Consider the following 24,402-nt stretch of genomic DNA (forward strand, 5'->3'; position numbering starts at 1 on the left):
GATGTGTTTAACCTTTTAGTAGAATACTTAGGCTAAAAATAGATGATAATTTATCTTGTTCCAAAATTTGTTTGGGATTCCTCTCTCTCTCTCTCTCTCTCTCTCTCTCTCTCTCTCTCTCTCTCTCTCTCTCTCTCTCTCTCTCTCTCTCTCTCTCTTTGTTTTAGTCTAAATTTGATTTCACCCGAGAACTGTTTCTGTTTGAAGGAGGACTCTAGGTTTTTTCTGGTAGAGATTTCAATAAGGAAGCAATGAATATTATTGGATAAATTAATTAAATATAATTAAAATAATAGTTAAACATATGTAAGTGAATATAAAAATATTTATATAAAATAAAAAATATAAAAATATAGAGGTCCTTCACAATTTGGACACTAAATTTTTTTTTAAGATACAAGCATGTGCATACACAATAACCATATATTCCTTTAATGAATTCTTATTATGAAAAAAGTGTTAATTTTAAAAAATGTAGAAGATAAATGGGGGGGGGGGGATAAAGATTGGACCTCACTGGTAAAAACTCCTGGGATGAGGACATTCCCACCAATGCAGAGAGATGAATATCTTCCTTATCCTTAGAAAGTTGCCCAGGGCATTGAAAGACTGTGACTTGCCTGAGTTACTCAGTCAGAAGGTATCACAGGTGGAATTTGAAATTAGGTCTTCTGGAAAAAAGGTAAATAATTGCATTTTTTTTCTTTATTCTTTTTTACAATATTTAAACTGAGCTATCAAACTAAATAGAAAAGTTTTTTTTTTTTAAAGCCTTTAATCAAGTAATGTTTAAGTGACAATCCACTATTAAACATTTCACTCTTGGACTTACAGAAAAATTTTTTGAATATTCTTATAAAGAAATAGAAATCTCAGGATTCTTTCTAGCTTTATTTGAATGTATTTTTGAAAAGTTAATAGCATCACGCACATATAAGGTATTGTTATTGTTGTTACTTTTATTTTTTATTATTATTATGGCTTTTTCATGATGCCTACTGCTATCATAATCAATTGGTAATTCTGCTTAGGTGAATTTTCCAGGTTATTGTTTACCTCAATAAATACCAAAACAATTTTGAAAACCGTTTTTTTCCTAAAATGGATATCATCCTTCCTTAAATCTATTCCTGGGGAAATTCTAGAATAGATTATTAAAGATATGATCATTGAACATATAGAAGTGAAAGTGGTTACTTTAAGAGCCAATGTGTGTGTGTGGGGAAGCTGGGTAGTTCAGTGGATTGTAATATTTATAGAGAAAGATTGGCAGATATGAAGAACAGGGGATACAGAAGGTTTGTAGCAGGGAATGGAGGGGTTGAAGGGAGAGAGGGAATATGGCTGCCGGTGAGGCAAAGGAGAGAGATGCCCCCTGCCGAGAGGCTATTTTTGACCAATATAGGGTGTCCAAGAAATGAGCCACTTATGATAGCCTGCGGGGATGTCTTCTCGCTGGATTGGTGCCTAAGATGCCCCAGAGCAGATAAACACGGACCCTCCTGAGGGACAAACCTTTTGGCAGACTTTGGTCACCTAGCAGGGGTTCTGATAAGGACAGCTTGTAGTTGAATGGCTGTCCTGAGGTTTCAGCTCCCTCTATGCCCCAGAAAAGATAGTCCACTTATCTGACTGTGCTATTCAAATAAGATAAATTTTAATAACCAGTTCGGATTGGAGAGGTATCAGGGAAAAGGGAAGAGGGATTTCCCTAGATAAGGTTGGAGTCTTTGTCAGTTTGGGAGCTGAGGCCAGACCTCACAGGCTGGTGGAGCATTTCTCTTATTCCTATCTATTCTATATCTGTGCTAGTTTTCTTAGGATTGAGAGCCAAACCTAGAGATGGGAGGTCCTAGGTTCAAATGTGGCCTCAGACACTTCCCAGCTGTGTGACCCTGGGCAAGTCACTTGACCCCCATTGCCTAGCCCTTGTCACTCTTCTGCCTTGGAGCCCATACATAGTGTTGACCCCGAGATGGAAGGTAAGGGTTAAAAAAAAAAAAAGAAAAGAAAAGCCAATGTGGCTTCATAAAAAATAGGTAATTCCAGACTAACCTCATTTCCTCTTTTGACAAAATTGTTCAACTAATAGGTAAGGGGGATAATAACTAACATTTATGTAATGCTTTTAAGTTTTTTTTAAGTGCTTCCTAGATATTTTCTCCTTTGATCCTCACAATTGCCCTAGCTATAATTATCCTCATTATATAGACAAGTGACCTTTCAAGGGCCATACAGGCAGTACTTGTAAGAGGCTGAATCAGAACCCAGATCTTCCTGACTCCAGGTCCAATGCTCTCTCTATTGTGAGTAGAGTTTTCCTAGATTTTAGTAAAGCTGTTAATAAAATAGCTCATCTGTTCTTGTAGAGAGGATGGAGAGATTACAGATTAGATGATAGTACAATTGTAGAGATTCTGTGTAGCTGTAGATACTCAATGTAGAAGAACCAGGAGGTCTACAATGGCATACCCCAGTGAGCTGTGTTTGGCCCTGTGCTGATTAACGTTTTTGTTGGTGATATAGATAAAGGCATAGATAGTATTCTCAAAGAATTTGCAAATGCTACAGGGATAACCTGTCACAATGAAAGACTGGTGGGATTCGGAATGGGCTTGATAAGAGAAGAACAGTGATATCAAGCTCAAATTGAAAAGGCAGTCACTAAACTATATATAATGGTTTCTGTGGGGCACATATGGACCTAGAAAACTACAGTTTAATGTTATCTATATTTTGGTGTATTTTTGTTTTGATAAATATTTCCCAATTCTATTTAAATCTGGTTTGGGGTACAAGTTGGAGCATGGTGGGCTGAATATCACCCCCTAGTTTTTGTTTGCTTGCTGTGGACTAGAGCATGGAGTCAAGTTTAATAAGATGAAATTGAGTAAGAATTTTTTAAAAAGTCTTGCACTCGAGTAGGAAAAATTAACCTTAGAAGTATAGGATGGGGAGCATGGATAGATAAATATTTTTTTAAAAATATCTGGGGGCTGTAGTGCACTATAAGTTCAATATGTATGAGTCAACAGTTGATGTGGATGATGAAATAAGTGAATTTGATCATATCTGCATGAACAGGGTTCTAGTAATATAAATGCTTCTAGTAATATAAACAGAATAGCCCCCCTATACTTTGCCCTGGCGAGTCATTTAACCCTATTTGCCTAGCCCTTAGTGTCTTTCTGCCTTGGAAATGATACTTATTATCAATTCTAAGACAGAAGGTATGGATTTTTAAAAAAAAGCAATTTCCAAACTGCTAGATATTTTAGCTTCTTAGTGCGAGTCTTCTGGTTTTTGTTTCCTTCCTTGATGTCATGTCTAGTTCTCACTTCTTATTTGAGCCAAGTGCTGGCCTCTAGAAGTCCTCCAAACTTTTAATTTTTTTTTTTAATTCACCTCCCAATTTCTAATTTGTTCTTTCTCATCTATTGGAGCAAGAAAACTCAATAGGCAAATATTCATTAGAATATTTGGGCCAAAGATTGGGCCAAAATTCAGATTTAGACAAACAAGCTCCTAGTGAGGGACCCCAGAGGCTTTCCTAGGTTGTATTCATGGGGTTTAGTGCATGGACTCAGTGACCTCTCTTCTTTGCTTACTCCCTTGTTCTTGGATGTATTTGAGATGATTGAATTTTCTGAGTCAGATCTCTTGATAAGGGAACGAGGCATTACTATAGGCTAATTGAGAACAGTTTATTATTGACATGAGAGCTGCAAGTGCAATATGCCAGTTGGAAATGAGTAAGCTACAGTTTACAACTTACAAGGTGTTCCAACCTCTTTGGCTCGATTTTGAAGGGGGCCTGTAAAACAAAGACTTATTCAGAGTAGGTGAAATGAAGCACCATCTTCCCCTGTTGAGTAAAGACTCTGTGTCTGAAACAGCTTAGGAAAAGCATCTTGAGCCATAATTCCCACAGGGCTGACTCTGACATAACAAAGCTCTTAATTCTCCTCTTTGGATTTTTCCCCTTTCTAATTGTCTTAAGGAACATGTTTCTTTTCCTGCAAGCTGTCCTATTTATAAAACAAAACTAGTTTTTATTAGTCATCTTGTCTAAACCCTTAGAGGAAAACGAGTTTAAAAATTTTTTAATTCAAGTGTAAAAACTGGGGTCCACCTTAAAAAAGAGTCAGCTTGTATCTATAGTTGACACATGGTGGACTTGGAATCAGAAGACCTGATTTCATATCCAAAGGTGTTGCTATTTACTTTCTGTATGACCTTGAGTAAGTCACATCATTTTTCATAGGCTTTGTATTCCTCGAGTGTAAAAGGAGAGGGTTTTAGCAGATGCTCTACTTCTAAGGTCCCTTCCAGGTGAAAATCATATGATCCATCTCTAATTCTGTAATTCTCTGAAATATGGCACACCCCTCTAATCCATGCACACTGATAATTTTGGGCATTGGGGATCTTCTTTGCCTACAAATTAGCATAAAGTTCCAGAAAGCTAGATCTGCAAAGGATTTGTTTTAAAATCACTAATTATCTCAAAGTTCCTACCATCTGTATGGCACTTTGTAAAATGTTTTCTTCACACAAGAATTTTATGAGTCAAGTAATGCAAGTATTATTCATGCCTTTTTTAAATGCACTCACTGAATTTTAAAGTGGTGAATTGACTTATTTATGGTCATACAGCTAACTGCAGAGTCAAAGCTTCTCTGGACCAGGTAGGACGGTAAGCTTCAAAACTACAAAGACAAAAATTAAACAGTCCCTGCCTTCAAGGACTTTGCTTTACACATCCCCAGTTCTTCTGATTCCCAATACTATCTCCAATCTGTATCTTTACATAACAAGCCAATCAGAGTATTGTGACATTTAACAAGAGCATTCTCAAACAAGTTTAACTGAAATATTATCCAATTGAGATTACAAGGTTTAGAGTGTTTTGTTTTGTTTTGTTTGTCTTGTCTAAATTATCTAGAGAATTGTTATTATAACCTTGTGATTGCATGTGTAATGATCACCTTTGAGAGTCTCAAGGGGCAGCTAGGAAAGATCAATGAATAGAGTGCCAGGTTTAGAGTCTGGTAGACCTGGCTACAAATCTGGCCTCAAATACTTCCTAGCTGTGTGACCCTGGGCAAATTACTTAATTCCAATTGCCTAGCCCTTACCACTCTTATGTATTAGAATTGATATAGATTTCAAGACTAAACATAAGGATATTTTTTAGTTTCAAATTTTCTACACTAAGATTATGAATTTGATACTCAGCAATTAACACTTTCAAAGTTCTTTTAATTTACCAAATTCCCTGAAAGTTCCTTTAGGGAAGAGATTATCTTTGTATACTTTTTGAATATCCATAGTACCAGACACATTTTTGTTGGCAAGTTGTTTTAGTCATGTCCAACTCTTTGAACCCCTATCTTTTGGGGGATTTTCTTTGCAAAGATACTGGAGTGCCATTTCCTTCTCTAAGATTCTCATTTTATAGTTGAGGAAATTGAGGCAAACAGAGGCTAAGTGACTTGCCCAGTATCACACAGCTAAGTGTATGAGGCTGGATTTTAACTCAGGACTTCTTGACTCCAAGCCTTGTACTCTATCCACCCCAAACTGTTGTATAGTAAGTGTTTAATAAATGTTTATTGACTGACACTGACTAAATTATGGGATTTTAGAGCCAGAAAGGACACTAGGCACACTGATTCCAATCCCCTCATTTTGCTGAATAAAGAATCTGAAGCTTTAGGCCCCATGTTGCCAGATTCCCAGTTCAGTACTTTTGTCAGTACCCACTGCTTTCTCTATTGCTAAGTTATTTTTCTAGAACTAGGAATCAGATGCATTTTTAAATTTTTAGTTTTATTATTTTGAACTTGACAAACACAAATAAACATGTACATTTCCATATTCAAAGATGAATAGAAAAAAGAGAATTGGATATAAAACTGTGATTCTTACATATAGTTAGTTTTTTTTTAATTTAAAAAACTCAACATGTTTGTTTCAAAGCTGTTCTGCCAGTCTGTATCTCCCTAAGGATTCCCTTCTGTTCTCTTCTGTGTATTTAAAAAGTGCTTCATTTATACTTTTTTTTTTAGCATCACTATCTCATTCCTTCTTGCTCTCTTACAAATTTTTTTAAAAAGTCTTCCTTGTAACAAATAATTATAGTCTTTCAGTTGTTTGTATCTGAAAATGTAGATATGTCTCATTCTGCTTCTCTTGCCTCTCACCTTTCTCCCTGGAGAGAAGAAGCATGCTTTAGTGTTGGTCCTGTGGAATCATGGTTAGTCATTAGGTGGATCAGAGTTCTTATCTTTCAAAGTTATTTTCCATTACAATGTTTTAGCCATTGTATGAGTTGTTCTGACTCTACTAATTTTGTTTTCTCAGTCCTTCCAAGCTTCTCTGATTCAGAGCTTTAGTTATTACTTATGATTCAACAATAAGAAATCAGATGCACTGACCTACCTCCATGAGATTACTAGCATAAAGGTGTTCACAGAAACATAGGAAGTGAAATGTGATGGCACCACAGGGTTTGCATGTATTCTCAGGTTGATGATTTGTGAGAACAGGAATTTTAATTTTTTTTTTTGAAACAGGAAGAAAAGAAGCTAGGGTCAGCAGGTACAGGGAATATAAAGAATCTAGAAAGACTCAAAAATATTACAGAGGAAAAAAAAAAGGAGACCCAAAAAAGAACACGGATAAGGAATTAGAGTGTCCAAGTAATTGTTTTAAAAAAATATTATCAACATCATGAATTATAATTAATTTAAATGTAAACTGCTTCAAAGCAAATCATTGGTTGTAGTGATGTTCACTGTTAAACTTTGCATAAAACATTTTTTTAAAAAGTTAATCATCTTCCTCTTGTTATAGACTCTGGTTGAAATATTTGAAAAAATTGGTACCACGAACATGGCAGACTTCATTGCTGGACTGCTTACTATTGTTATCTGCATGGTTGTTAAAGAGATAAATGATCGATTCAAACACAAAATTCCGATTCCTATTCCTATAGAAGTAATTGTGGTAAGTAGAATATGTACGTCATTTATAGAAATGGATAGTGATCATATTGCAAGGAGAGATTTTTTAAAATCAGAGGTTCTTTCTCTTTTTTTTTTGCTTTATTTTAGACAATTATAGCTACAGCCATTTCATATGGAGTCGACCTAGAAAAAAAGTACAATGCTGGCATTGTTAAATCCATTCCAAGGGGGTGAGTAGGGTATCCCTCTTTGGCAATACTAATATGTTCATCTTAACTCAGTATTTTCTATTAAAACAGCGCCATTGCTTTTCAGGAGGGTTCTTTCAATGTCCCTGACCGTGGATGTACAAATCTGAAAGAAGTATCCTCTTGAAAAAAGAGTCAAAAGTAATAGTGTCTAAGACTCCAGAGAGCTCTCTTCTATTTCATTCTCTTTTCAAAATTCATGCAGACTTCACTCACTCCAGAGTTCTGATTTGGGTTGGTGCATGTGTAATGACAGTATATCCTGGTTACTATGGGGTCAGTAGCATTGATTGCAACATGCAGAGGTTGCTAAAGCTATGTGGCTCTTATGGGCATAATGGTGTCTGGGAAAGAATTAGAGAATCTGTTTTCAAATCTCAGCTCAGCTATTTTCTCCCTCTGGGGCTTTAAGGAAGAAACTCCTCACCCACAGACCTGGGTTTCTACATCTATCCATTGATAACTGCTAAGGTATCTTTCAGCTCTCCCTCTGTATTTCTTTGGGCCAGATGTTGCATTTAACCCATTCTGTTTAGTTTTTTTGAAGTTTATATTTGCAGCATTGAAGTCTTTGAATGATATCCACCAACTGAAATGGGGTTAATAAGCATTTCTTGGTGTGGTGGTAATGGTAGACAGAGAGATACATGTTTTCATTGAAGAGCTCTCATGGACTTATGGTCTTGGAAAAGTCTCTTGACTTTTCTGTGACTCAGTTTTTTATTGATAAAATTAGGGTAACAGCCCTTATGCTGCCTTTCCCATAGGCTTGGTGGGAAGAGAAAATACATAGGCTTCTGGCCCAAATTGCTGGTCAAGCAGATAACTTGGTCAAAAGTAAGGTCTATAACTTCTTTATTGCAGTAAGAAAAACTGACTCGGTTTGTTCTACAAGGAATATTGTTCAGGAAGGGGGAGGGAAATGCTATGGCCTTGTAGTCTGGGTGACTTTTTAAGAAACTGAGGATGAAAAATGAGACTCATGGATTGTTGGTAGGTTTTCTTCAAACTAGAAATATAGCTAAATGTTTCTAAATTGTATCATGCATCTTTCCGAAATGCAAAAAAGCTGGTTTTTCTTGAATACTTTTAATGTTCAGTCAAAACAGCCAAAATAAATATGAGACTTTATAAGGAAAGAAAATATTGGCAAGCTTCTGACATTTCATGTTTATAGGATTTAGGTCCTTCAGCCACTCTCCTTAAGGGACTGATCTTAAGAATGGTGGTTTGGAAGCTTTTCTTAATACAAGGTGGAAATCGTTTGCATTCTCGACAAATGTTATACTACATGAGGAACCATTTGTTTTAGTTCCTCTCTTTGGGCCTATTTCTGTAAAATGAAAGGGTCAAATTCCTTTCCACATCCCATCTTTTATGGTTCTTTAAGATCAAAAGGCTAAGAAAGTGTTTTCAAAACTATAAAGTACTCTAAAGTTGTAAAAGGCTTTGTTGTTGTTCAGCATTTGAGGTGTTATGTCTGTGAGAAAAGGTGTCTTAGTGAGACTTCAGTGAAAGCTGAGACTAAAGGACAGAAGGCAGGGAAAAAGCCTTGGGACATAAAATTGACATTCTTCACCCTAGAAAAGACAGGAGGGGAACACTTCAATTACAAATAAAGAGACAGTGAAATTGCTTTCTGGGCATAGAATGGTATTCAAACTTTCACCCATCAGCACATAGATAGAAGATTCCCCAAAGGATAACTGGAGGAGAAACTGGCTGAATTGAAAATAATCACATTAAGGCAACATGGAAAACTGTGGGAAAGGGGTTTTGTGATTGAAAGAATTTGCTGACCAGAGGAGGTAAGACCTCTCATCTCCTGCTGAATGTGACAAATCACCTCAGAGCCGAGAATGATTGAGGCAAAGGGGAGACGTTTCCACTGATCCTAAGCCAAGGGTCCTAGGATTACCTGTAGCATTCCAGCCCAAAATAATGCAGTACCACCTAGCCACGCTAGTGCCTGAAGGAAGGAAAAAGACTGTGACTGCCCTTTGACCGAGCTCCGAAGGCCAGTCAATTAACCAACCTGGCAACAGAGTCTGATGAGATGCCAATACTGCTACCCACTCCAGCAGCAAATTGGCCCCTACAGCCAGTCCTTGGTCTGACTAGTCCTTTGGAGATTTCCCAGAAGAGCAACTAATTAACTCCTCCATCACTGAAAACTTGACGTGCAGTGCACTTGATAAGAACCTCTGGGATGAGAAAGGACAATAGATGCTCTGCAGTTTGAGAGTTGTGAGATATCTTGATCACACATGTTCCCTATCCATGTGCCTTTGTAGTTTATGCCAACACTTCCCCCTTCCAACACTTTGGGTGTGCTTGTGGCAGATGATGCAGGAAATACTTTGTAATGAATGTTCTGGCTTTACCATTGGAGTAAATGCCTTTTTTTGCTAAATGACTTACTGAGACTATTGGCCAATTGTTAAAGGAAGGTCTACTAGTGGGAATCTCTGGAACTAGTGTTTGTAAACTTAGCCAGTCCTTTATCCCTCGGATCCTGAAATTAGTAGTAGCAATCATTCTAGGGAAGCAATCTGCCAGCGTCATTGGAAATTGGGCTAATGCCTCCTGAAGGAGGCCTTGTGGATATCTATCTTTCAATGGAAATCTAATCCCCCACCCCCTCCAATTATTTCTTATCTCCAAATAGTTATGGGAATTTGGGATTTAGCACCAGAAGAAACCTTAGAGCTCATCTAGTACAACCCTTTGTTTTACAGCTGAGGAAATTGAGTCCAAAGAGGTGAAGTGAGGGGCAGACACCCAGGTGCTAAGGAGCAGAACTAAGATTCATATATAAATACCCTGATTTTAAAGACAGTATGCTTTTTACTGCATTCTACGTCATTTTCACATCTTTTATCCTTAGCTGGATGAATTTTTTCTCCTCTAATTTCTAATCACCTTTATCATGCTCTTTTCTCTCTTACATCTTGTTCTTCCTCCTCTTTAAAGGAGGCAGCTAAGTTGTGTAGTGGATAGAGAGTTGGACCTGGAGTCTGAGTTCACTCTGGGTGTCTCTGGGCAGTTCACTTAATCTGTCAGTCTCATGGTCAGATCAATTTGACAATTGAATGGAGAATTGATTGGATTGGGCAAGAGTATTGAAGGCAAAGAGACTAACCAAAAAGATAATGTAAGAATTTAGGCGTGGGGTGATAAGAGCCTTATACCAGAGTAGTGGTCCTGTCAGAGAGAAAGAAACTGATATAGAAGATATTTTGAAGGTAGAAGAAGCCAGAAACTATACAATTTTGGCAACGGATTAGATATAGGGAGTTCTAGAAAGTTAAGGAGTTGTGGGTTGTGCCTGGTTTGTGTCCTGGGTCACTTGGAGATAATGGTACCCTAAATAGTAAATAGCAAAGTTAAGAAGAAGGGTGGGTTTGGAAGAAGGAGAAACATAATGAGTTCAGGTTTTGATACCTTGTATTTAATATGTCTAATGAGATACCTGGTTTGAAATCTCTAGTAAGCAATTGGAGCTAGAAGAATGGAGGTCAAGAGAGAGATTAGAGTAAGACAAATGTATCTGAGAATCATCTGCTAAGAAATGATAAGTGAATCCAGAGGAATTGATGAGATCACTGAATGAAATAGTATAGAGATAGAAGAGATGAGGACCCAGGGGAGAGCCTAGAGGGGCAATCATGGCTCTTAGGCAAGATATGGAGGAAGATTCAGCAAAAGAAAATTACAGAGAGTATCAAAAGAAAAAGGATGACCAAGGGTGTTAAAGAAGACTGCAGAGTTCAAAAAAGTAAAAGGCTATCAGATTTAGCAATTACGAGATCATTGGTAATTTGGGAAAGAGTAGCTCCAGTGGAATGATGAGGTCTGAAGCCAGAGTGCATTCAGAAGAACAGTGAAAAGAAAGGAAGTTGGAAGCATTGATTGCAGATGACTTTCTCAAGGAATTAAGCCACCAAAGGGAGATGAGCTTGAGACTGATAGCTTTCCAGGGTGAATGAATCTAGTAGGGGTTATTTGAGGATGGGGGAGATAGGGAAGCATCTGTAGTGATTTAACCAGCTGACTCCTGAGGATTATATTTTCCTTTCAATAAATTGCGTAGATATTTGGTGTTTTCCGATCTGGATCATTTTCCCTTCTCCTCGGTGTAACTCTTCTGCTCCTCATTCTCCAAGTCTCTAAAGCCCTTAGCTTGCTTCATCAAAATTTACTTCTGGGATATGATTACCAGGCATTCATACCTTAGTGTGAACAAGTTTAAAATTATCTTTCTTAGAGATACTTTCATTTTGAGCCTTTCCTTTAATTGTAAGATCCCATTTTTCAAAGAGAAATCAGTAATCAGTGTTCAGATGAGATGTATTATTTTGGACTGGAATGCCTTTCATATATCTCCCATATTACATCATGTAGGTGACTATCTCCTCAGCCTAAATTCCTGGTCATTTCTGCACATTCCATACTTAAGTTTCTCTCCTTGTGTAGGGCAATGATCCAGTCTGGCATCTAAGGGGAATGTAACCAAATATGTGATCTGATGGCAAATGTGATTTTTTTTTTTGCTATGAAGATAATGTAGTATAAAAATGATAAAACAAACCTTAATCTCCTTAGTCCTGGAAACCTTTGGATTATAGTGTGGCTCTTGACCAAGTCATGAATTTCCCACTCAAGTATCTCTTTCTCTCTCATTCATTCTAACCTATCTCTATACAAGTTAAGTACCTCATATCATATTGAGAAGTATATATTAAAACCAAAGAATTCAGGAAAAAAGACTATCAGAAGGCACAAATTTATGAAATATGACTAATGTGGGAATATATTTTACATGATTGCTCAAGTAGAACATAGGTCAAATTGCTTGTTCTCTTAGGGATGGGGGAAGAGAGATGAGAAGGGAGGGAGAGAGAGAATTTGGAATTCAAAATTTTGGAAAATGAATGTTAAAAATTCTTTTTACATGTAATTATTTGGTAAAAGGTAAAATATTATATGTTTTTAAATCTATAAATGTATCAAAAAAAAGTTGACCAGGGATCTGATGGAAAAAGTATTGGCTTTATAGTCAGAGAAGTTATTGTTCCATCATTTCTGACTCTTTGTGTCCCCATTTGGGATTTTCTTGGCTAGGATACTGGAGTGCTTTGCCATTTCCTTTTCCAGATCATTTTATAGATGAGGAAACTGAGACAAGAGTCACACAGCTAGTGTCTGAGGTCAGATCTGAACTCCAGACCCAACACTTTATCCATATAGCTGGCACCGGAGATAGGTTTCAAATTCTATCTCTGTAGACACACCAACAGGCTACTTCTGTTTTTTAGCCTCAATTTCCTCATGTCCCAAGTGGGGATAGTGATGCTACCTTTCTCAAAGAGTTGTTTCAAGAAAACTACTCTGTAGACATTAGAGCACTATATAAATGTGTTTTTAATTAATATTTTTTTAATCCAGATTTTTTTTTATTCAGAGGTACCACAAGATCATGGGGTCCTAAAAAAGCTTAGTTTTAACCTTAAAGAAATTAGTCTTTGGAGAAAGCAATAACAATAAAAATAATGTGAATAAGATATGGTTTATTATTAGAATATTCTACATTTCCATATTATCTTGGTTTGAGTTATTATACTTATGTAGAGTATGCATGAGTATATGTATCATTTGACAAGTTGAAGAAATACCATCAGTTATAGGCAAGAATGATGAATGCTTTTTCTTTTTGAAACCCAATAGGTTTTTGCCCCCTGAGCTTCCATCAGTAAACCTCTTTTCTCAGATGGCTACTGCTTCATTTTCCATTGCTGTGGTGGCCTATGCAATTGCTGTGTCTGTAGGGAAGGTCTATGCTACTAAGTATGATTACGCCATTGATGGGAACCAGGTAGGTCCATCCTTACTTGCAGAACTATCTATTGGAAGCAAAATGACTTACAAGAGCAGGCCATTGAGCAGAACTGGAACTAGGAATTTCTGTGGCCAGGACAAGGACCACAAACTACAGCAGGGCAAGCTCAAGGAAACATGTCTGTTTTAACGGGGTAAAGAGTCAGGGAAGGCAGTTTGTTCCCTCAATCCCTGGAGAGAGAGAGACCCTAGGACACCAGGGTTCTGCTCCTGAGGAGCCTGTCATGAGGGCCAAGGGATTGTAGCTTCCTATTTTAACTAATTCGTTTGCAAACTAGGTATTCGGCTAATTAGATCCCATCTTGCTGAAGTACTAAAAATACCATCAGTGTCCTCTAAATTTGGTTCTCTCCAAATTCAGCATCTAAGCAAAAGCCTAGACCCCCTGCCCTTTTTAAAGTTCTGTCAAGATAGAAAAACTTAAATTTGGGAAGAGTTGGGTGAAACGTAAATCTCTCTTTTCTAATGAAGAATAATACTATTGAACAGTGAAGTAGCATGGTGGAAGAATGCTAGACCTGGAGTTGAGAGGACCAGAGTTCAAATTTGTACTCAGATACTTCCTTAGTTGGGTGAACCTGGACAAGTCACTTAACTCCAATTGCCAAGCCCTTATCACTCTTCTGCCTTAGAATCAATATCAATTCTAAGATAGAAGGTAAGGGTTAAAAAAAATAAAAAGAGAAAGATTACTATTACTAGACTGATTCTCTGTTAAAGGTACCCAAATGCTTATCAATCTGAGATAATTTTGAGAGGCAGTGTAGACATTGTATCATTTTACACTTGAATTTTAAGTTTATTATTTTTTATTTTTGAGGGGGGGTGATTTGAGCCTGTGTTTTTATTGGTGCAGGGACTTCTAATAAAGAGCCTCTGTCTACCAATGCAGACCAGCACCTGATCTGAAATTCATAGTCTTGGCTGGGAAACAAGGAAATTAAGTAAAATGACTAGAGTTATACAACCACATGAAGGTGGTACTCCAACCCATATTTTTCTTACTCCAAGACCACCTCTCAGTTTACTAATCCACAACACCTCTCTAGAGGCAAATCTGATTAAAAAATAATTTTTATGGGAGATCAGATCATGAAAAATAGATACATTTTACATTTCTTTGGGAAAGAATTGCATATGTTTTTATGTAGCTCCAAGTCTTTTCAAAGTGTGTTCTTTGTAAGCAATATTCTCAGTGTAGCAATTTCTGTTAATAGCAGAGAAGCTTTGAAATGAGTCCCCAAGTGGGCACTTTATTTGGATGGAATCGCGCTGTTAGGTTAGGTATAGGGCTGAATGCTCCTTTTTTAAAACTACAAAAACAACTACAAGTAGTGCATGTTTTTGAAAAGACAGCAGGGCAATGAGAACAGTTGACTGATGGGTGATTACCCAGAATTCTAGACCTTGCTGTCATAATACGGTCTGTGGCAAGTCTTCAGCAACAGATAACTCCAGGAATGAAAGCTGCAGGTATGCTAATAGCTTACTGAAAATGAGATGAGTGACTTGTAATAGCCTAAAACCAGGGCAATGAAAGAGCTATTTCAGCACAGGGTCAGTTCCTGTCCATCATTTTGGGTCTCTAACCTTAAGAATAATTGAAAGTAGGGAGGCTTTTCTCCGTCCAAACCAGGCGTCTTACTGCTTCGCAGATGCCTTCACCTGTGACTTCTGTCATTAAAAATTTCTTCAGTGGAAAATGGTATGGACTGTCAGTCACAAACTCAGTTTTGCTTAATGTTTTGTTTGTTTTAATGAGAAGGCCCTAGGAAGACAGGGGGAGGTAGGATATTACAAAGTAAGTACTATGTTCAGATGCTATCTTTTTTTAAGCTAGAGGTTTTTCTCTTTTTTTCCCTTTCCTTTTAAATAAAATTTCATTCTTTTTTTTTAAGCTAGAGATTTTCAAAGTGAATTTGGGAGACTAGATGGAAAAAGAAAAGAGTGAGGCATTTGGTTTCTTAAAAAAAAATGCCCCAACACAGGTCTCTTAAAGAACATTATTTTTAATTTTGTTATTATCTGGTTTTTCTCCCAGGAATTTGTTGCCTTTGGAATCAGCAACATTTTCTCCGGATTCTTCTCTTGCTTTGTGGCTACCACTGCCCTGTCACGCACTGCTGTTCAAGAGAGCACCGGGGGAAAAACACAGGTAATGAGACCCAGCCTAAGGAAATGCAACCATTTTTATTTAATACCACAAAAGAACAAGTTCAAGCCAATGGCCAGTCTAAAGGGAACAGGACAATTAGCCACTGAAAATTAGCAGAGAGAACTTCCCTTCCTGGTTCTTATCAAGTTATCTGTCCAAGCCTTCTTGCCCCACACTTAGAACTGATGAAGAATCAGTGGTTTGCTAATGCAGTTGTTTGGGGATCACTTTGCTGTTTTCTCTGATAGTGCTGGCCAATAGTTATTGATGCTAAACCAATTAGAAAAAGATTATTTCTTTTCTACTTATGTACTATTGATGGCAAGTAGGGGTTGATTGAAACACTTCATGGTCTAGTAATTTTTCATAATTATCTAGGAAATTAGAATAACCCAAGGACCATAGCTAACATAGGTATACAGATCAATGCTTTTTATTTTATTTTATTTTTTTCAAATAGCAAAAATCAATTTTCTCTTCCTCTCACCTAGCCCTACCCTCTGAAAAAAGGCAAAAGAAAAGCAAAACCCTTGGGACAAATATGTAATCAAGCAAAACAAATTCCTGTAGTGGCCATGTTCAAAGGTGGTACACCTTGAGTCTATCACCACTCCCTCTGCTAGTGGTAGCATCGGTTCTGGAATTATAGGTAGTCATTGCATTAATCAGAATTTTTAGGTCCTTCAAAGTTATTTGATGTATGTGTATTTTCACTCCAAAGCAAAGCAGTAGAAAGAACTGTGGGAGTAGAAATGCAGAAGCAAAATGTATGATTTACATGTATATATGGGTATGTGATTTGGGGTTCTGGTTTTAAAAGATTACTCTATTATAAAAATGAATAATATGAAAATAAGTATCAAGTGATAACACATGCATAACCCAGGCAGAGGAGGAGAGAACATGAATCATGTAACCTTGGAAAAATACTTAAAAAAAAAAAAGCTGGAGCTCTCTCTCCTATGGGAATCTTCTCCTGATCCCCTGCTCAAACTATTAGTGTCTCCACTCCCCAAAAGTGCTTTGTATTTACTCTACTTATGTCTTATATTTACTCATCTTTGTGCATAGTTCCTCCCCCCCCCCAGGAGAATTTAAGTTTACCAAATAAATGAAGTAAAAAATTTAAAAATAATAATAAAGTTAAAGTTAAATTACTTAAAAAATAAACAAACAAAAAAGCAAAGCAGTCTGGTAACTTTTATGGACTGGATCTAGGATTTCATTGGTGTAAGGAATGCTTTCCACCAATGCAAATGGGCATCTGCTCTGCAATTAAGACAATTTGTAATCAGCCCAGGGTTACACAGATGGGATGTGTCAAAAGCAGGGCTTGAACCTCGCTGTCCTATTTCTTTCTGTCTCTGATTGTGTGTATGAGGTATATTGTTTTTAAGTCATGTCCAACTCTACATGGCCCCTTTTTTGGCAGATACTAGAGTGATTTGCCATTTCCTTCTCCACAACAGATGTGGAAATGGATACCAGCAGGGTTAAGTGACTTGCCCAGGGTCACACACTACTAAGTGTGAGGCCAGAGTTGAGCTCATAAAGATGAGTCATCATGATTCCAAGCTCAGTGCTTTATCATTGTACCACCTAGCTTCCCTCCCACCAATATATATATATATATATATGATACATATATATAATTCATTTCTTATTCATTGTGTATACATACATATTCAATTCTTCCTTAGAAATGTTTGGTTCTAGGGGGCAACTGGGTAGTTCAGTGGATTGAGAGCCAAGCCTAGAGATGAGAGGTCCTGGGTTCAAATTTGGCCTGAGACACTTCCTAGCTGTGTGACCCTGGGCAAGTCACTTAACCCCCGTTGCCTGGCCCTTACCACTCTTCTGCCTTGGAACCAATACCCAGTATTGACTCCAAGACGGAAAGTAAGGGTTTAAAAAAAAACCCAAGGTATCTGCAGAATAAAGTGGGAATGGTCTTAGAAGGAGCACTAGGAAAAAACTTCTCCCCAAAGGTGATATTTTATTTGGGTCTTGAAGGAAGCCAGGAGGCAGAAGAGAAGAGGGAGGGAATTCCAGGCAAGGAGGATAGCTCATGAAAATGCCAGAGATCAGGAGACAGTCAGTGTCTTGTATAAGGAGCAGCAAGTAATAGGCTTGTACAGTGAGTGTATGGAGAGGAGTAAGAGAGGAGAAGCCTGGAAAGGTGGAAGTGCCCTGCTTGTGGGTTATGCAGAGCTTTAGAAGCCAAACAGAGGATTTTCTATTTGATCCTGAAAGTCCATCAAGAATCACTGGAGCTGAACGGGGAGTAAGAAACAAAGCCAGGAAGCAAACCGAGGTCCTTTTGCTCTCTCCGTAGTTTTTAAGGCAGCATGGCTGGTGTAGTGGAAAGAGTTCTGGACTTGGAGCCAGGAAATCTGGATTATTTGAGACCCAGCCCTGACATTTACTAACTTTGTGACCTGCGGTTATTTAATCTCTTTAAGCCTAAATTCCCTCATCTGCAAAATGCACTTTCTTTTTTATTTCTCTTTCTTTCATTTTCCTTCCTTTCTTCTTTCCTTCCTTGCTTCTTTCTTTCTCTTTCCCTCTTTCTTTCAGGGTGGTGAAAAAAATCCAGCAAATTTGCTTTAAACCTCAGTTTTCTCCCTTTTAAAATGGGAATAAAAATCCTTTTACTACCTACCTTGCAGGGCTTTTTGGAGAAAATATTTTCTAAATCCTAACACTTATAAATATGTTTTTGCTATTTGCCTGGAGACAAGTCTCCCTTAATTCTTTTTCTTCTTATAAAAAGGATCTTCGTATCAGGGTTGGAAGACTGTGGGAGCTTTCCCCCTGAACTTAAGAAGTTATTTTTAACATTTTCCTTTCTTCTTTTGCCTCAGCTTTTGAGTTTTTGTGCCTGAAATGTTTGATTGTCATTAGGGACATGAGTCTCTAGCCCTGAGGGAACATGAAAAATAATATGGCACAATCCAGGAAATAGAAATGTTTTACTGGAGTTAAGTGAAGTTTACTAGACTCGTTTTAGATAAAGGATTCATTCATTCAACAAGAATTTATTGGGCACCTACCATGTGCTAAGCAAGCATTGTACTGGGCATTACTAAATAGACTACATTTGGCAACAAAGGCAGAAATGAAATAATCCCTGTCCTCAAGGAGCTTATAAATCTACTAGGGAAAAGATGAACCTGGCCACGGATATGTTAAGAGCTATTTAGAATTATACTACTTCTGAACAGAGGTCCTGGGTTCTAATCTCATCTGGAACTTAATGAATTAAAAGTGCCCCTCATTTTACAAGGGACATGGACTTAATCGTGTGACCTTCGGCAAGTCACTTTATTTCCTTGTCTCTCAGTTTCCTCTTCTTTAAAATAAAGGAGGAATAGCCTCTGAGGTCCTTTTCAGCCCTTAATCACACTTCTTTGTCCCTGATCCTACAGCATTTCTTGGGGCTGGCACGACACAATCAGTTCTCTTATTACATATCAATCCAGAGCATTGTATTTCAAAGGGACTACATACAGCATGCTCTCTGGACCGTGTGGTCCACTGACAGTAAAGCCAAAATTGCTTGCTGCCTTTTCCTTCCTTGCTGCTGCGTGCTTCTAGGCACAAACGAGACTGGGCAGCTGCCTCCAGTGCTAACGTCCTGGGGAAGCCGCCCTCGCCTGGCAAGAGCTCTGAGCGATAGTAGTGTTCCTGTAAGGTAATATCCCCTCGCTCGCTCGCTTGCACAGGTGTGTATTATAGTCAGCCATGGAGAAGGCCAGCCCTCAAGGAATGAGGAATGAAACAAGCTTAGATATTGTTCCAGATTTAATTACTGAAATATACACAAAGGGCTGAGGTGTAGAGGCTGAATGCATGGACCGGGACCTGGTGAGCCGGGACTCAGTGTCTCCCGAAGAGCCTCCTCCAGCCTAGACCTTTGCTTTGCTAGACTTTCTTCTATCCATCCCCTCCCAGCTGGGCTTGCTTAGGTCTGGCTAAAGAGCTGTCTCATATCCATCGGCAACCAGTGGATCTCTTTTGTGTGACTCTGTTTATGTTTCCCTTCTCAAATCTAATGGTTAAATGAATTGTTGTATCATGAAATGTTCTTTTTTTTTTAACCCCTTATCTTCTATCTTAGAATCAGTATTATGTATTGGTTCCAAGGCAGAAGAGAGGTAAGGGCTAGGCAATGGGGTTAAGTGACTTGCCTAGGGCCACACAGCTAGATTACATTTGAACCCAGGACCTCCTATATCTTTGCCTGGCTCTCCATCCACTGAGCCACCCACCTGCCCCATGGTTGCTCTTTGGAACAAAAGAGTTAACAGAAGCATAATTGTCATTTTTACCAAGTTTCTGCACACCCCTTACCATTGACTAACAAGGGAGAGAACAGAATTGCATACACATTCATATGCAATCTAATTTGTTGGTTACTGATAATAATTTACATTTATATAGCAGTTTGAAAGTTTACCAAGCTTCTTTTTCATAATAACCCCCAAGAAGTAAATAGTGTAAGTATTATTACCCCCATTCTTTTCAGAGGAAGAAATTGAGGCTCTAGAGATTTAATTCCTTTCCCACAATCATATGTTGGAATCATTATTATTATACATTTGTATTATTACACAATAATTATTATTAATTAGTAAGTATCTGAGGCAGAATTCAAAACCAGGTCTTCTGATTTCCATATCCAGCGTTTTGTCCACTTAGCTATGTATATATTCTCCATCGTTGATGGATTTTAACTAGTGTAGGACATTTCTATATTGTATAATATAACATGCAAATCCATTTCTTTCTCTCCCATTTTTATTCTGTTCTCTATGATTTTTACCTTCCAAAATGACTTAAGACAAAATATTTTTATATTTACATATTTCTTCCAAAATTTGTGGGCTGTAATCATAATAATAAATGTCTAGCATATTTATATTGCCTTAAATTTTTAGAGTCCTTTATAGATGTTATCTTATCTAACTTTAATAATAATGGCCAAATTTCTTAATAATTTTCTGTTTCTAAATCTCAATTCAAACAAACCATCTTAAGATTGGTTGACTTACCAACTGTAACACACTTTTATTAGCCCACTTTCCTATCAGAACATATATAAAGAATAGAATCAACAAACTCGCCTTTCTTATAGGTATAGTCCTTATGTGTAGGGAGCTTCCTACATAGTGTGATTTCAAGGACTTTGGGGAGGTTCTTACACACACACACACACACACCTCCAAATCTCACTACTTTGATCTTTTAGTTGATATTTGCAGGTCCTTTAGCAAGACACGAAAACTGAAAATAATCAGGAGGGAAAATTTTATGTTCCAGGCACTTTGCTAAACACTAGAAATATCATCTCATTTAATCCTCACAATAACCTTGAGAGAGTCCTTTAACACAGGTTAAAGGACTAGTCCAGGGACTCACAGCTAGTAAGTTTCTAAGGGGCTTGACTTCAAGTCTAACTTTCTATTCAATGTGTCACCTAGCTCCCTCTAATTAGAGAGAAGGATTAAATCCTCCTATTTCTGGGAAAGTATCACATTAGTTTAAATTCATTCTATGATATAAATGATTGATATGACCTTTGCTGAAAAAAATGAAAGAGGTCATGGAAGAAGAAGAGGCTAAATAAAAAAAGCATGAAGATGTAGGGAGTGGAGAAGGGATTTTATGGAGGGGATAAAAGAACCCAAAGTTGGTGGTCATGCCAAAGACAAATTTAGCCCAATTCATAATATCCATAATAGTGTATTGCAATGGTCCTGAGTTCAATTCTAGCACAAATTTTTCAGGTAGAAAATTGGAAACCTCCTTAGATTTTCTACTTTTCTAACTCTGTAATTCCCCTTTATCTACCTCTTTTAATGTGAAAACCTGGAAGTAGATACCACCTTTCTGGCTTCTTTCCTTCTGATTGTTTTGTGTCTAGTTTCCCTATCTCCTTTTCTTTCAGACTTTCTATTTCTTCACCTCTGCTTAGACCCCGCTGTCTAAACTGGTGGATATCTACCCCTATGTCCTCAACTTCTCTCCCAACTCTTTTTCAACTTCAAGAAAGCTTTTCATGACAGAGAAGGTAAAGCTTTGCAAGTGTCTATTATGCTCAGAGCCCTGGTAAAGTTCACTAATTCATAGCAACATTTCCTGTATAATTGTTATGTGCTGAAGACATTCTAAGAGCCCCTGTGGGATTTTGCAGAGGAAATAGAAAACATGTTCCCTCCTCAACATTGCATTTTTATGAACAAATGATACAGAACTCTTTGTATCTGTAATAAGGATGGTAAATATTCTTATTGGTTCAAATAGATTAGAAGGAAAAATTGCTCCAGAAAGTGCGAAATTTTGTTATTGTTGTGGTGATGATGATGATGATGGTGGTGGTGATGATAGTGGTGGTGGTGGTGGTGGTGATAATGATGATGATGATGATGATGATAGTGGTGGTGATGATGATGATGATGGCAGTGGTGGTGGTGATGATGATGATGATGGTGGTGATGGTGATGATGATGGCAGTGGTGGTGGTGATGATGATGATGATAGTGGTGGTTATGATGATGGCAGTGGTGGTGGTGATGATGATGATGATAGTGGTGGTTATGATGATGGCAGTGGTGGTGGTGATGATGATGATAATAGTGGTGGTGGTGATGGTGATAATGATGATGGCGGTGGTGGTGATGATGATGATGATAGTGGTGGTGGTGATGGTGATAATGATGATGGCAGTGGTGGTGGTGATGATGATGATGATAATGGTAGTGATGGTGATGTTCAGATATCTGATTTTAGTAGAGGAACTTAACATGTAGGTATGGTTTGGTCAAAGGCTTGTGGGATTTGGTGTAAAAGAATTCAAATTCAAATTCCATTTTTGCTGCTATATGACTGGGCAAATTGCTTAATCCCTCGGTGCCTAAATTTTTTTTATCTGTAAAATGAGGGTACATGCAGCTTTAAATCTATAGTCTTATAATCAATTCTAATATCATATAGATTGGCAATTTATGAGTCTTGGAGATGCAAAGTCTTAAAGATGTAGAGAAGACAACAAAGTGGCACAGTGGATCGAACATCAGGCCTGGAGTCAGGAAGACCTGAGTTCAACCTGGTCTTAGATACTTCCTGACAGTGTGACCCTGGGCAGGTCACTTAACCCTGTTGGCCTCAGTTCCTCATCTGTAAAATGAGCTGGAGAAGGAAATAGCAAACCACTCCAGTATCTTTGCCAAGAAAACCCCAAAAGGGGTCATGAAAAGTCAGACACAACTGAAAAAATGACCAAAAAAAGGAATTGTAAAGTGATTTGCCTAGGGTCATATAGCCACTACTTTAAGGAGTTCTTGGTCACATGACTATAACTGGAAAATACATTAGAGGCTATCTACTTGAACCTCTTTGTTTTCTAATTGATGAAAACTAAGGCCCAATGTGGATAAGTGACTTGATCAAAATCACACAGGTAGTAGATGAGAACTGACTCCAACTACTCTGGAACCAATATCCTTTCTTTCTACTGTATCACATGGCTTGTAAGGAGGATTTGAATCCAGGTTTTTCTTATTTCACTATTCACTATGCTGCTCTGGGTCTTAAACTATTATTATTGTTGTTGTTGCTTTTGTTATTTTTTAAATTCATTTCAGAAAAAAATTTTTTTCAATAATTTTCAGATGTCTCTGATTCTTCATGACCCCTTTTGGGGTTTTCCAGGCAAAGATTCTGGAGTAGTTTTCCATTTCCTTCTCCAGCTCATTTTATAGATAAGGAAGCTGAGGCAAACAGGCTTAAGTGGCTTGGGTTAAGTGGCTTGTCCAGGATCACGTGGATAGGAAATGTTTGAAGCCAGATTTGAATGAAGGAAAATGAGTCTTCCTGACTGTAGGGCTGGTGCTCTATATCCTCTGTGCCACCTTGCTGCCCATCAGGTCAATATTTGCTTAGTGTCTGATGGGCCAATAATACTCTGTACATTCCTGTCATTCAATGTTTATAAAATATCTTCCTTGTCTAGAAAGATGCCCATCGGGCATCTCCCAAGACTATTGTTTGTAGTGACTTTGGGCATTGAGTAGAAAAATAAAATCATATATATTCATGTCAACACTCTTTCAGGTTGCTGGCATCATCTCAGCCCTGATTGTACTGATTGCGATTGTGGCTTTGGGGAAGCTGCTAGAACCCTTGCAAAAGGTATGACACTACATTTTGGCATGTTGGTTGCACAATTTTCCTGTCATTGGTTTGTAACAAGGGAGAAATAAGAAGAGATTTAATAATCATGATGGGAAAAAATCATGAATAACATGGCTTTCCCTCTCTCTCTTGGCAGTCTGTCTTGGCAGCCGTTGTCATTGCCAACCTGAAAGGAATGTTTATGCAAGTGTGTGATGTTCCTCGTCTATGGAGGCAGAATAAGATTGATGCTGTAAGTCCCAGGTTGCTCGTTTCCTCTAAATTTCGTCTTAGGTCTGAGTATACCCTCCCCGCTAAGTTGGACCCGCCTCAAAAATGGCAAGACGAAGCCCAAAGAAGTGAAAAGTCTTGTGTGTGCTGTGCTTCTGCAGTGTTCCCTATGTACATATTAAATTGAGCTCCTGGGAAAAATCTGTTTCCACTGGGAGGGAGCCTTGTATAAGACACAGAAACTCTTAGCTCTAAGCAACCATAAATCTGACACCAGAAGGTCAAAAAGGCATCTTGATTACAACTCCAAAATGACCCCAGTTCCTCTATGAAGCACTTAAAAGGGGGAACAGCCGAATCCTTTTTAGTTATGCTGTAACTCACACAATGATTGGGAATGCTTCCTTTGAAAGGTCACCTCCCATTTCATACAAATGATTTAAAAGAGGGGAAAAACCAGGACAAGATTGGCAGTGATGGGGCACGAGTGGAGTCGCTCCTTCTATTTGGCAATTGATCTCATTATTTTATCTGACTTTTCTCTTTCACAGCCTGGATTTATTTTCCCTTTAATGGATGGGTTATAACATCTCTGCTTTCATGTGCTTCCCTAGGTCATCTGGGTGTTTACATGCATAGCGTCCATCATCCTGGGGCTTGACCTCGGTCTGCTCGCTGGCCTTCTCTTTGGATTACTGACTGTGGTCCTGAGAGTTCAGTTGTG

At 38.0% G+C, this 24,402-nt stretch overlaps 1 protein-coding gene across 1 annotated transcript in view; it reads left to right on the top strand.

Moving 5' to 3' along the window:
• SLC26A4 (solute carrier family 26 member 4) overlaps positions 1-24,402 on the top strand; it is a 62,008-nt gene that overhangs the window by 16,503 nt on the left and 21,103 nt on the right. The window contains exons 7-13 of the mRNA XM_001363561.5: positions 6,859-7,011; positions 7,119-7,201; positions 12,947-13,094; positions 15,159-15,272; positions 23,388-23,465; positions 23,605-23,700; positions 24,293-24,399. Of these exons, the coding sequence (XP_001363598.1) occupies positions 6,859-7,011; positions 7,119-7,201; positions 12,947-13,094; positions 15,159-15,272; positions 23,388-23,465; positions 23,605-23,700; positions 24,293-24,399 (779 nt within the window). The remainder of the gene's footprint in view (positions 1-6,858; positions 7,012-7,118; positions 7,202-12,946; positions 13,095-15,158; positions 15,273-23,387; positions 23,466-23,604; positions 23,701-24,292; positions 24,400-24,402) is intronic.

Source organism: Monodelphis domestica, chromosome 5 (genome assembly GCF_027887165.1).
Source record: "Monodelphis domestica isolate mMonDom1 chromosome 5, mMonDom1.pri, whole genome shotgun sequence".
In the NCBI taxonomy this organism is placed as follows: domain Eukaryota; kingdom Metazoa; phylum Chordata; class Mammalia; order Didelphimorphia; family Didelphidae; genus Monodelphis; species Monodelphis domestica.